The sequence below is a fragment of the Capra hircus genome, chromosome 8 (genome assembly GCF_001704415.2).
Source record: "Capra hircus breed San Clemente chromosome 8, ASM170441v1, whole genome shotgun sequence".
NCBI classification, from domain to species: Eukaryota; Metazoa; Chordata; class Mammalia; order Artiodactyla; family Bovidae; genus Capra; species Capra hircus.
Window position 1 is genome coordinate 106,219,384 of NC_030815.1, and position 12,643 is coordinate 106,232,026.

At 47.6% G+C, this 12,643-nt stretch overlaps 1 protein-coding gene across 2 annotated transcripts in view; it reads right to left on the bottom strand.

Annotated features, from left to right (window-relative positions):
• The window catches only part of ASTN2 (astrotactin 2), a 1,019,535-nt gene that overhangs the window by 863,534 nt on the left and 143,358 nt on the right, over window positions 1-12,643 (bottom strand). For both annotated transcript variants that reach the window (XM_018052685.1, XM_018052684.1), the window contains exon 2: window positions 4,771-4,958. In XM_018052685.1, the coding sequence (XP_017908174.1) occupies window positions 4,771-4,958 (188 nt within the window). The remainder of the gene's footprint in view (window positions 1-4,770; window positions 4,959-12,643) is intronic.

Here is a 12,643-nt window from a genome sequence, read left to right on the forward strand (position 1 = left end):
CAGTGAGCATAGCCATTAGTTTTATTATGCAGAACCTTTGCATGTATGACCTTATTCAGTACTTTGGAAAAAAAAAATCTAAGAATTAGAAAATATTACCCCAGTTTTACAGATGATGAGTTTGACGTGGCCAAGGCCATAAAGAGATAACTGTTTAACCTTGGCATTGACACCCAAGTCATAACCCTTCTTAATAACATGTTCATAGATTCCAAATAAGGTGGGGGTCTATGCATGAATTTGTTCATAATATTTTGTAATTTAAGTCAACAACTAATCCAGAGAGAAGAGAAATGATGGTCTACAGATTAAGGGCAGAGGACCCACCTCTAAGAACAAAATATTGGCTTTGCCATTTAACCCTGACCAGCTCACACTGGTAGCTATTGATAAGTATTAACAATTCAGGGTCCACATCTGTGAAATAAACATAATAACAGTGTCCACCTGAGGATATATTGTGAGGATTAAATTTAATAATGCATGTAAATCAAACATTACCTGGCATGTTGTAAGTTATCAATAAATGCCAGGTATTGTGAATATTTCTCTAGATCAGATAGCAACATAGCAGAAAAAACAAGATGAAATCCAACATCTCTTGTCCTACGTTAGAGTATTTTAAACACTGTTGCAACGGTAATAGTAGTAGCCACTATTACTGTGTGCCTATGATGTGCCAGATGGATATTGGGTACTATTTATATATGTTTCTCAGGCTGTTCTCATTCATCCTGTGAGACTGGTAGGATCAGTTGTTTTATAAAGAAACTGAGGCTCAAAGAGGAGAGGGAAGTCCCCAGAGTAAAACCATCAGGAAGCAGGAAGCAAGAAAGACAGTGTCTTCCAAACCTCTGCTCTGTTCTCTGCATCCATCATCCCCCCTGCACGACTGAGACAGGCACGTGACTGCTCAGGGTAGCTGAAGCTAAAGCCGCAGACTAGATGAATGACCCCCTACTCTCGTCCTCTGCCCAGGCGTCCACCAAGTACCTCCTTGTTGCCTGACCCTTGGGATATTAATAGTCAGATGATGCAACCTCCTGGGATAAAGCAGACGCTCAACAAGCTGGAAAGGGCATGCTGGTTCCACTCCAGCAGGCATGGATTGTCGCAGGTGCCAGTGACTGAGCTGGAGCTGGTTGCTCTGCATGGGTGGGCAGGATATTTATGCCAAAGTAAGTGGATGAAAAACACTGGCCTGGACCGCCAGATTTCCCTGAGATGTGACTGGATGGTTGGGTCTTCTCCTAAACGATCTCAGGTCTTCACTGGAGATAATGATGATGCAGAGTTTGACAGAGGGAGAGCCACAGTGTCCTCAGCAGCCCTGTGACATGAGTTTGGAGTCTTGGAAAATCCTGGCCCCAACAGAGCTTTCTTATTAGCCAGCGGGAGACCTGGGTTCCATCTCTGGGTGGGGAAGATCCCTGGAGAAGGAAATGGCAACCCACTCCAATACTCTTGCCTGGAGAATTCCATAGACGAGCTTGGTGGGCTACAGTCCATGTGGTCATAAAGAGTTGGACATGACTAAGTAACTAACTTTCACTTTTCACTTCCAGCCTTCGGCAAGTCAAAGGAACTCACTTAGTCTCAAACTTTTCATCTGTGAAATGGGAGGGCAGAACCCGGCCACCAGGAATGCCATTTTTATTTATTTATTCAGTCACTCATTTATTTATTAAGCTATGCTGGGTTTTAGTTGCAGCCTATGGGTCTTCCATCTTCCTTGAGGCATGTGGTATCTTCAGTTCCAGCAGAAATCTTAGCTGGGGCATGGGGAGTCTAATGCAGGTCCCCTTCTGGAAGCAGCATGTCTTAACCACTTGACTGACTATCAGGGAAGTCCCATGAATGCCATTTTAAATGCTTAGGATTTTTTAATTTTATTAAAAAAACTTTTTAAATTAAAAAGATGGGGAAGGTGGGAGTGGGGAGAAGCAAGCACTGTTTTTTGTTTTTGCTGAATTATCTGTGGCCAGAATGGCAAGGACAGAATTTGAGCCACAGAGTTTGAGATGCCTGGATGGGGAGTCCTAGCTTGTATCTGGACCTCAGTTTATCCATCTGCAAAATGAATGGGTATAATATATCAGCTTGCCTCCATAATTAAAGTGCGTCTGCGTGCGCTAAGTTGCTTTAGTTGTGTCAACTCTATGACTGTAGCCTGGTGGGCTACAGTCCATGGGGATTCTCCACTCAAGAACACTGGAGTGGGTTGCCATGCCCTCCTCCAGGGGATCTTCCTGACTCAGGGATCGAACCCGAGTCTCTTAGGTCTCCTGCATTGACAGGCAGGTTCTTTACCACTAGCACCACCTGGGAAGCGCAGATAATAAAAGTGTACCAAATAATAAAAGCTAATGCCCTAACATGCCAGGCTCCTCTGACACAAGTGCTCTGTTACACAGTATTAGCATAACCCTTATTTTTATAGATGACAAAACAGGGGGCAGAAGGGTTAAATACGTTGCCCAACATCACCCAGAGTGTTCCGTGGCAGAGTGGAACTTTACACCCAGGCACTGGAGCTCAGGTACGAATGCATGTCACCTCCCTCTAGATAGAGGGCAGGGGTCTCTAAGGACATCCCCGCCCTGAGAGGCTGGGCTGCCATCAGTGGACGCCAAAGAGGCCACTGTGTTCCTGGATGTGACTCTGTCTGCTGAGGGCTAAGGTGAGGATGGGAAAGATCAAAATATTGGAGCCCTGAAGGGGGAAACAACCGATGGGACCACAGGGTGGACGGCCTAGGCCACCCCAGCTAGCAGGCAGGGAGGGTCTGGAGAGCTCCAACCTCTGCACAACCTACTCCACCAGCCACATCCTGGATTACAGGGAAATTCAAGAGACATTTTGGGTCTTGGTGAATTCTTTCCAAGCTAAACTCACTGAACAGGAAAAAAAAAAAAAAAAAACTGAGGATCACTGACAGTCTTTGGGGAGAGGTCTGATTTAGTATCATTAACATTGGGTGTGGAAGCAGAGAAAGTCCACGCAGGACTAGTATTATCATTGGTATAATTCTGTCAAAGTCCCTGGGTTATGGGAAGACATAGGTGAGTAAATGCTATGCTGAAACACAAAATGCTTAATAAATGTGAATCCAAACCGAGTCTCACTCCCAGATATTCAAAGAAGAGTCACACCCTGTCCAGTCAGTCTTCTTCACATCAGGTGGCACCCCAGGCTGCATGAAGTACTCAGCAAGCACCCCAAGAGGTGCCTACAAACTTGCAACCCAGAGTCAGCATGCAGGCACCCACTTGGCTTGGCATGTGGCTGCAACACTCGCTAAATATAAAAATGGGAAAAGTCTATCACACTCATTCCATGAATAACACAAAGGCCTTGATTTGCTCCTCCACGTGATGAGCATGCGTTAGGTCCAAATTTAACATGGCTGTCTGGCTGGGGTATGCGCGTGTTTTTCCAAAAAGAGAAAACTTCCAAGCACTTACTCAGCCCTAATGAGAATGTCTCACACACAGTAAGGGTTGAAGAGGGGCCCGGAGCACAGAGGCCGAAAGGCCAGCTCCGCTCCATCGCAGGTTCTTGCTAAGTACTACTGAGGACTAAACGAAAGGCAGAAAGGAAGGGCTGGCTCATAGCCCCATTCTGCCAAGTGACCTTAGGCCAATCGCTTCACCTCCCTGAGCCCCACCCTCCTTACACATAGGCTAGGAATAACATTTCCTACACTTGTGCATCTGTGCTAAAGGTAAAAAGGAGAAAATAATGTAAGAGGGGACTGAGGAGTGAAAGGCACCAGACTGAGTTCAGCTGTAGCTATTATCTGATGTTTTCTGGAGCCAATTAGACCCTGTACATTCTTCACTTTGATTCTTTTTTTCAATTTACTGTACAAAGCCATTAATTTCAGCTTTTCAAATCCATCGTTAATGTGAGTCTACATACATCACAGACTTACCATTCCAGTGATTTCTGCCCTGGCATCCTTCTTAAAAGAGGCAGCAGCCTCAGAGTTCCAGATCCTGAGGCCAACAGAGATGGGAGGCCACTTCACTTCTCTGTGTCCGTAACTTCATCTCTAACATGGAGGTGGCAAGCCTGACTTCTTGGTGAGAATGCAATGAAATAATGCCCATGACTGCCCCCGGTGCGGAGCTTGACACATGGTTAATAAATTCTTACATTGAAAAAGGGAGTGTAGAGAATAGTTGTTTTTATGGCCAGACACACCACACTTGGGTTCAAATTCTCTGCTCTCTGACTCAGTATTCACAAATATAAGTGAGGGTAATGGGGCGGGGCAGGGGGGATGGTATCAGGGTCTACACTAAAGAGGGTATTGTGAGGGTTAAAACACATCAAGGGTGCTTGGGAAAGGGCAGCCCCACTCCAGTTTTGTTTGCTCAGTCATTCTTGGAAAGGCCAGTTGCGCTGGAGCACTGAACCTCAGCCCTCAGCCCTCAGCCAGGCAGGCTGAGCACGTGGCAGATGTTAAACAGCTATTCCCAGAGATGTCGGCCAAAAGGCCAAGGAGCTAGAGACCCTTTATTTTCTCCTCTGAAGCACAATTAGCTTGTCACAGCTGACAGATGATGGACGAGTATACATCAGCCCAAGTGACACCGCAGAATCCATCTGACCTTCTGTTCATCATTCTGACCTCTCGTACTTAGCCAGCTCCTTCCCTCCACCTGCTGGCAATGCCTTGTGGCCATGGTCTCCCCACCTTGACCTCCCCATCACTGCCCCCCCTTCAAATCCCTGAAGCCCCCTCCTGGGTTCCCGCTCACTCACCATCACAGAAATGTGGAGAATATGCATCTGCTCCTCTACGATCTCCGAGGGCTCCTGGAGGGTGGGGGCAGTGGCCTGGGCCAGCTGCCCAGAGCTGCTCATGGACACGTGGAAGTACAGGGTGCCATTCTCCAGCCACTGCTGCCGCCAGTGGACCAGCGAGATGTCCGCAGCTGTGCCTGACATCTCTGCAAGACAAGAGGCAAGGCACTGGGTGAGCGGCGGGCCTGGCCTCGGCATGCCAGGCAGGAGAGGAGCCACACACATTCGGGAGCTCCAAAGGCCATCTACCCTGCACTGGATGCCTTTCCCAGCATCAAATCTATGAGCCAGAGTCACTCTGCTTTGCACCTGAAACTATCACAACATGGTTAATTGACTATACATAGCCGATATAAAGGGAAAAGTTAAAAAAAAAAAATTCCATGAGCCAGAGATTGTCACTTCCATTTACAGGCCAGTCAGCTTGTAGCAAGGTTATCCCAGAACAAGAGCGGCAGAATCAGGATTTGAAGCCAGGTCTGCCCAGTGCCCCTTCAATAGCACCATGCATGACAGCGGAACTCATTCCACTCCAAAGGTGGAAACAAGCTAAGCAAGAGGTGAAGAAGGTGCGTACGTCCTTCTGAGACCATGGAACTATCAGCAGGTGAAGGAAGGGCCTGAATGGGAAGTGGGGGAGCTCAGAGTGTGAACTCTTCAGAAGCTCAGCTGGAAACGCTCATGGCAGAAATGCAGACCCTCAGAGCTGGGAAGGCCCAAACGAACATCTGGCCCAGCTGAGGGGCTCAGGACCGTCCTCTACGGGAAAGGAGCTTGGCGAGTGGGCTGTTCTGAACCATCCCTCCTGCTGCACTCAGAGCAGCTTCACTCCCCTCCTCACGTCGCCTAGATAGTACTCTCAAACAAGGAAGCACTGGCACAAAGATTTTCATGGCTGAAAAATACTCGAAAACCCACTTCCCCACTCCACTGATCTCATACAGCCAATGGGAAGTTAGGACTTTCTAGCCAATTGTAAAGTCACCTAACTTGAACTTCCTAACTCTCGCTTCTATGCTGTTTTTCCCTCTGAAGATGCTTGAGAAATATCACTTTAGCAGCACTTCCATTCAGTGTAATTGTTCCAACACAGCTTCTTGATACGAAGGGCAAGGACATATGGTGCCAAAAGCGTTCTTTCATCGGCATCTACAGGCCTTCCATCGTGCTGTCTACTAAAGGGGGATGTCCCTGAAAATATTTTGAAGGACAAGGCCAATCAGCATGTCCTGTGAATAGAGGGGGAGGGTGATGGGGTTCTTGGAGAATTACCAGATCTTTCTTCAAATCAGTTACTGTAGGAAACAGAAGCAATCAATCCATCCATAGACAAGTAGTGTACGAGGCTTAATAGTGCACGAGGCTTGGACCTCTGGACCACAGTATGGAGAGACAGAGAGACTGCACTCCCCTAGTCCCCAGAGGCGTTCTGTTCAACACACACTTGAGGAGCTTGAGGAGGACTGATGAGGAAGACATGTTAAACCTTCTTATCTAGCCAGCTCTCCCCAGGCCCCATCGTGTTTGCTCACACTGAACTAAAAGCAGTCACCTTGAAGCAATGAGACAATGATATCCGTTCACCAAATGCTACTGATTTATTCCTGCATCGCACCCCCCCCCCCATAGACTCTAACTCCTTCAGGTTCACAATCAAAAGTCAGGGGAAGAGCATCTGCCACTTAATAAGTGCTATAAAAAGTTAGCTATTAATATTTATTATCATTATTATTATTAATAGGGACAGGATCTAATTCACCCTTCAGCTGCTTAAAAAAAAAATAAATACTTGAGACATTCTTGATTGCCTGCTTTCTCTCCCACTCCTCATCCAGCCCATCAGGAAATCTTTCAAAAGGCACCTGAAACGCAACACTTCCCAGCTCCTCTACTGCACCACCTGAGCCAAGACACCCTCCTTTCTTGCCTGGCTTACTGCAAAGGCTTCTTCTTTTAAAAAAAAAAAAAAACTTTATTTATATATTTATTTTTGGCTACACTGGGGCTATGTTGCTGTGCGTGGGCTTTCTCCAATTGCGGGGAGCTGGGTTCACTCTCACATTGCGGGGCACAGGTTCCTTACTGACGCGGCTTCTCTTGCTGCAGACCACGGGCTCTAGAGCACACGTGCTTCAGCAGTTGTGGCGCAAGGACATAGTTGCCCCACAACATGGGGGATCTTCCAGGACCAAGGATCGAACCGGTGTCCCCTGCACTGGCACACAGATGCTCAACTGGACCACCGGGGAAGTCCTGCAAAGGACTCTTGACTCTCTTCTTCCACCCTGGCCTGTCTATTCTCAACCAGAAGCCAGAGGAATCCTGCCACAGCCTGAGTCAGCTCACGTCACTCATCCACTCTAAACCAAGAGCCTCCTACCTCATCCCAAAGCAAGGGCAAAGCAGCTGATACAGGGTGAGTTACTCATCCAAGGGAAAACCTGCCTGGGGTTCCCTTGCTGCACTCGGAGTGGAGAAGAGCTGGAGGTGGTCCCAGGAGCTCGTCGGCTCCTAGAACTGAGAACCGAAGGACCCCAGAGCTCGCCTTGCAGCCCCGGGGAGCAGACTGGCGGCACAGTGCCTCGTCTATGAGGCAGGTCTCTCCCCAGCCGCCAGCCTCAGCACCCGCGGACTTGGCAGCAGCTCCCCTGGCAGCCGGCCAGCTGGGCCAGGGCAACGTGAAGACACGATGGTGAATGGCCTTGCTTGGTGCCTTGCTCATTTTTCTCTCGGTGCATCAGAGCCAGAACCAGATGTCCAGGGAACCCAGGGACTGGGCTTTGCCTCTGGAAATTGTTGTCTCTCATTAAGCAGCTCAAGAAAGAGGATGTGCATGCCGTTGGTTGGGCAGGCACTTACTGTGCTCAGAGTCCCTGAAATGGCACCGGCAGAGAGCCCCTGGGGCAGCCACATCGGGCTGACACAGCCAGGTACAGAAGGAGGCAGAGACGGTTGGGGGAGGCTTGCTAAATCTGCGCCTCTTACTCCTGGGGCTCGTCTGGCCCGTGCCTGAAAGCCCATCACTAAAGCAGCTTGCCATCCCCGTGTTCAGACTAGAACACAGAGGGTCACACGGGCTTAGGCACTTGTTTAAGTTCACTGGTGAACTGGTACCCAGCCGGACCCAGTGGACTCCCCAGTCCAGGTCAATTTCTACTGCGCCCGTTGTTCTTACAGCACCTTCCTTTTCCTTGACTAAATTAGCCCAAGGACCAAAACTAGATTGAGCTCTTTGTTTGCTACGGCGATGACTGCACAGTCAGCAGACAGCAAACGTTAAATGATAATAACAGTGTGTGAAACACAGTAAATATTGAATCACAGAGAACGGCTCCGGCCGAACGCTATTGCAAAGAAGAAGGAAAAAAACCTGCTGTTGGGCGGGGACAAGGGGCATGAAACCTCGGAGGGAAAGCTGCCTTAGCGGAAGCAGAAGGTCTCATCCTTCTCGTGTTCATTTATTCCCATGTTTTTTGCTTAGTCATTCGACACACCTTACTGAGGACCTGCTCGATGGCAGGCGCCTTAGCAGCCTAGAATCTGGAGTGAAAAGAGGCACAGGCCTGCCTTCAGGAGACTCACAGTCCTTTAACAGCAGGAACTCTGACGCCGCCCTACATCGCTGCCCACGCATGCGCACATCCTCCTTTTTAATGTGGCCCGGGAACCGCGCAGTATCCTGCGCCACCGCCTACATCATTCCCTCAGCATGCTCGCCAGCCCGCAGGACTTACTACTGTTCCTCTTCCGTAGTGCATATGTGCTTTCTGTCATGTCTCTCTGGAACTCTCCACCCAAACCTCGGAAGCTGCCTTCTTCCCAGCCAGCACCTACTCAGAGAGGCCACGGGGCTCTTACTCTCTGCCACCCCGTGGACTGTACAATCCATGGGAGTCTCCAGGCCAGAACACGGGAGTGGGCAGCCATCCCCTTCACCAGGGCATCTTCCCAACCCAGGGACTGAACCCACATCACCCGCACTGCAGGGGGATTCTTAACCAGCTGAGCTACCAGGGAAGCCCCTTACCTAAAGTACTCCTCTTCAAAACTGCAATTTGAGAACATCCATGCACCCCTATATTCCTAGCAGCACTGTTCACAAAAGCCAAGACACGGAAGCAACATATGTGGTGTATATATACACAACGGGATATCACTCAGCCATTTAAAGAAGAAAATAATGCCATGGGCAAAAATATGGATAAAGCTAGAGATCATACTAAGTCAGACAAAGGCAAATATCATATGATATCACTTATATGTGGAATATAAAAAAAGCTACAAATGAACTTTTTTAATAAGACAGAAGGAGATCCACAGATATAGAAAACAAACTTATGGTTACCAAAGGGGAAAAGTGAGGGGAGGGATAAATTAGGAGTTTGGGATTAACACACACACACTACTATACACACAAAAAGATAAATAACAAGGACCTACTGTATAGCACAGGGAACTATACTCAGCAGTTTGTAATAACCTATAAGGGAAAGTTCAGTTCAGGCACTCAGTCGTGTCCGACTCTGCGACCCCATGAATCGCAGCACGCCAGGCCTCCCTGTCCATCACCAACTCCCGGAGTTCACTCAGACTCACGTCCATCGAGTCAGTGATGCCATTCAGCCATCTCATCCTCTGTCGTCCCCTTCTCCTCCTGCCCCCAATCCCTCCCAGCATCACAGTCTTTTCCAATGAGTCAACTCTTCGCATGAGGTGGCCAAAGTACTGGAGTTTCAGCTTGAGCATCATTCCTTCCAAAGAAATCCCAGGGTTGATCTCCTTCAAAATGGACTGGTTGGATTTCCTTGCAGTCCAAGGGACTCTCAAGAGTCTTCTCCAACACCACAGTTCAAAAGCATCAATTCTTCAGTGCTCAGCCTTCTTCACAGTCCAACTCTCACATCCATACATGACCACTGCAAAAACCATAGCCTTGACTAGACGGACCTTAGTCGGCAAAGTAATGTCTCTGCTTTTTAATATACTATCTAGGTTGGTCATAACTTTTCTTCCAAGGAGTAAGCGTCTTTTAATTTCATGGCTGCAGTCATCATCTGCAGTGATTTTGGAGCCCCAAAAAATAAAGTCTGACTCTGTTTCTACTGTTTCCCCATCTATTTCCCATGAAGTGATGGGACCAGATGCCATGATCTTCGTTTTCTGAATGTTGAGCTTTAAGCCAACTTTTTCACTCTCCTCTTTCACTTTCATCAAGAGGCTTTTTAGCTCCTCTTCACTTTCTGCCATAAGGGTGGTGTCATCTGCATATCTGAGGTTATTGATATTTCTCCCAGCAATCTTGATTCCAGCTTGTATTTCTTCCAGTCCAGCGTTTCTCATGATGTTCTCTGTATATAAGTTAAATAATCAGGGTGACAATATACAGCCTTGACGTACTCCTCTTCCTATTTGGAACCAGTCTGTTGTTCCATGTCCAGTTCTAACTGTTGCTTCCTGACCTGCATACAGATTTCTCAAGAGGGAGGTTAGGTGGTCTGGTATTCCCATAAGGGAAAAGAATCTGAAAATACGTGTATAAAACTGAATCGCTATGCTGTAGACCTCGAACTAACACTACACAGTAAATCAACTATACTTCAATGTTTTAAAAAAGATCCATATACATCCACTCTCCACTCTATCACCTTTACAAACACTTTCCATGGAACTTATCACTATTAGAAATTTATTCCGTGTGTTTTCTTCAACATGCATTTAATACTTATCTCTCCAGGATGCCTGGAACCTTGTATGTCTTATTCCTGTCATATTTTCAAGTACTTGAGCATATATAAGAGCTCAATAAAAATCAGATTGCTGATGATGAACACACATACATATACACACACTCATACACATATCCATAATAAGATGATGAAGGTCATGTTCAGTCTCACAAGGAAATTAAAAAGAAAGTAAAGGTCCATTGGGAACTTGATCGTGGGATGGGACTCTCCTAGCTTTGATACCAAGAACATCTTCAAAACGTAGTGACAGGAGCGTTGCAGAGGATGGGTATCTTGGTAGTCCTTGAAGGACAGGAAGAGGCAGGGAGATGGGCTACGTGGCTGGTGTCTCAGGGCAACGAAGCCAAATGCACAAGGAGGCAGGCAGAAGAGTGTCAGGCTGGGAATGTGGTTCAGACACAGTTAAGGGCATTGAATGTCTGGCAACAGGGTATAGTCTTTAGCATGCAGTAGGGAATCCGCTGAGTGGACTTGATCTGAGAGCTAGTCCTGTGTCCATTAAAAACGGGTCAAAGAAACAGTAGCGTGCACGAAGCTGGTTCTTGAAATTCCCTGCTGATTGATTTTCCAATTGCATTTTCCCTCTCCTCTTCCCCTGCTCCCTCCATATAAACATTTCATTGAAGTCTTCAAGCCATATTACAATCAAACTTAAAGCAAAAGGGGGACTAAACGCATTTGGTCGGGAACCAAGACGATTCCCATAAAGGCAGATTATGCTGACATGATGAATATAAAATGAAACAGCAGATATTAAAGTAGGAGAATGGTGCACCATGCCTTCCGGCTATAGACTGACTCCAATGCCTGCCTCCCTCCAAGCCCAATGAGCTTAGTTTTATATTGGAATCATAAAGAAACCCAGGGATTGCCTCTTCACCTTTCACTGTTCTCCCCACATGGGCTGCAACTCGTGAAATATTCAACAGGCTCAAATCCCCTCTACCACCCGCTAAAGCCATTCGAGAGGATCAGCCTTCATCAGTGATTCTGGGAAGATCTCTATCCCGTCTCAGCAGCCACAGATGCCTTTCAGCCTCCTGGAAAAGAAATAAAAAAGTCCCGAAGGCGTGTTGCGGTTTTAATTGGCTTGTTCTTCCTAATCTATGGCACTCATTGTATTTTTATTTAATTCCTGAAGGTCATTATGAAAATAAGCAGCTCTTCTGATCACCAGCCATCTTGGTAACATCTCCCAAGTGGCTAACTAACCGGTCCTTCAGATTCCACAGCATCAGCTGACCCTCTGGCAGATTATTCGCAGAAGGCCAGAGAGCGCTTCTGATGAGTTTGCAAATGGTCTCTGCCTCACTGGGGAGCGGAGTGGTGGTGGTGGGGGGTGATTGGGGGGGGCCAGACATTATGTGGGATGAACTCACTGCCTAGGCAGAGGGAGCTGGGGAAGGTAGGGACACTGACTTCACGCACCCCTGCAATTAGCTGTTCCAGCCTCCATGGGCAGTCACCTCTATGCAGTAAGTCCTGCTGCATGGACTTGGGAAGCAGACCTCAAATACACACCCCTCACTGTCATCTCTACAGTGTCAGTCTTTACACTGTCACCTCTACGGTGGCTGCCTTCTTGCCAACCTTTATCATCTCTCCTGTGGACTGCTTCAAGTGGCTCTGGGCCAGTCAGGGTCTCATCCGAAAAGAGAATACACATAAGCTGATCGAGATGTGTTTAATAATGTGATCATTTACAAAGGTTGTGTAAGTGTTCTGGGCTTCCCTGGTGCCTCAGTCAGTAAAGAACCTGCCTATGAATGCAGGAGACCTGGGGTTTGATCCCTGGGTTGGGAAGATCTCCTGGAGAAGGGAAATGGCCACCCACTCCAGCATTCTTGCCTGGAGAATTCCGTGAACAGAGGAGCCTGGCGGGCTACAGTCCAGGAGGTCACAGAGTCAGACACAACTTAGCGACTAACACAACGCTAGCGTTCTCAGAGAAACAGAAGCGACAGAACATAAACAAACATGTAGAAAGAGACTGATTGTGAAGGGCTGGCTCACGTGATGATGGAGGCTAAGAAGCCCCACAGTGCACCATATTCCAGCTAAAGACCCAGGAGAGTCAAACGTGT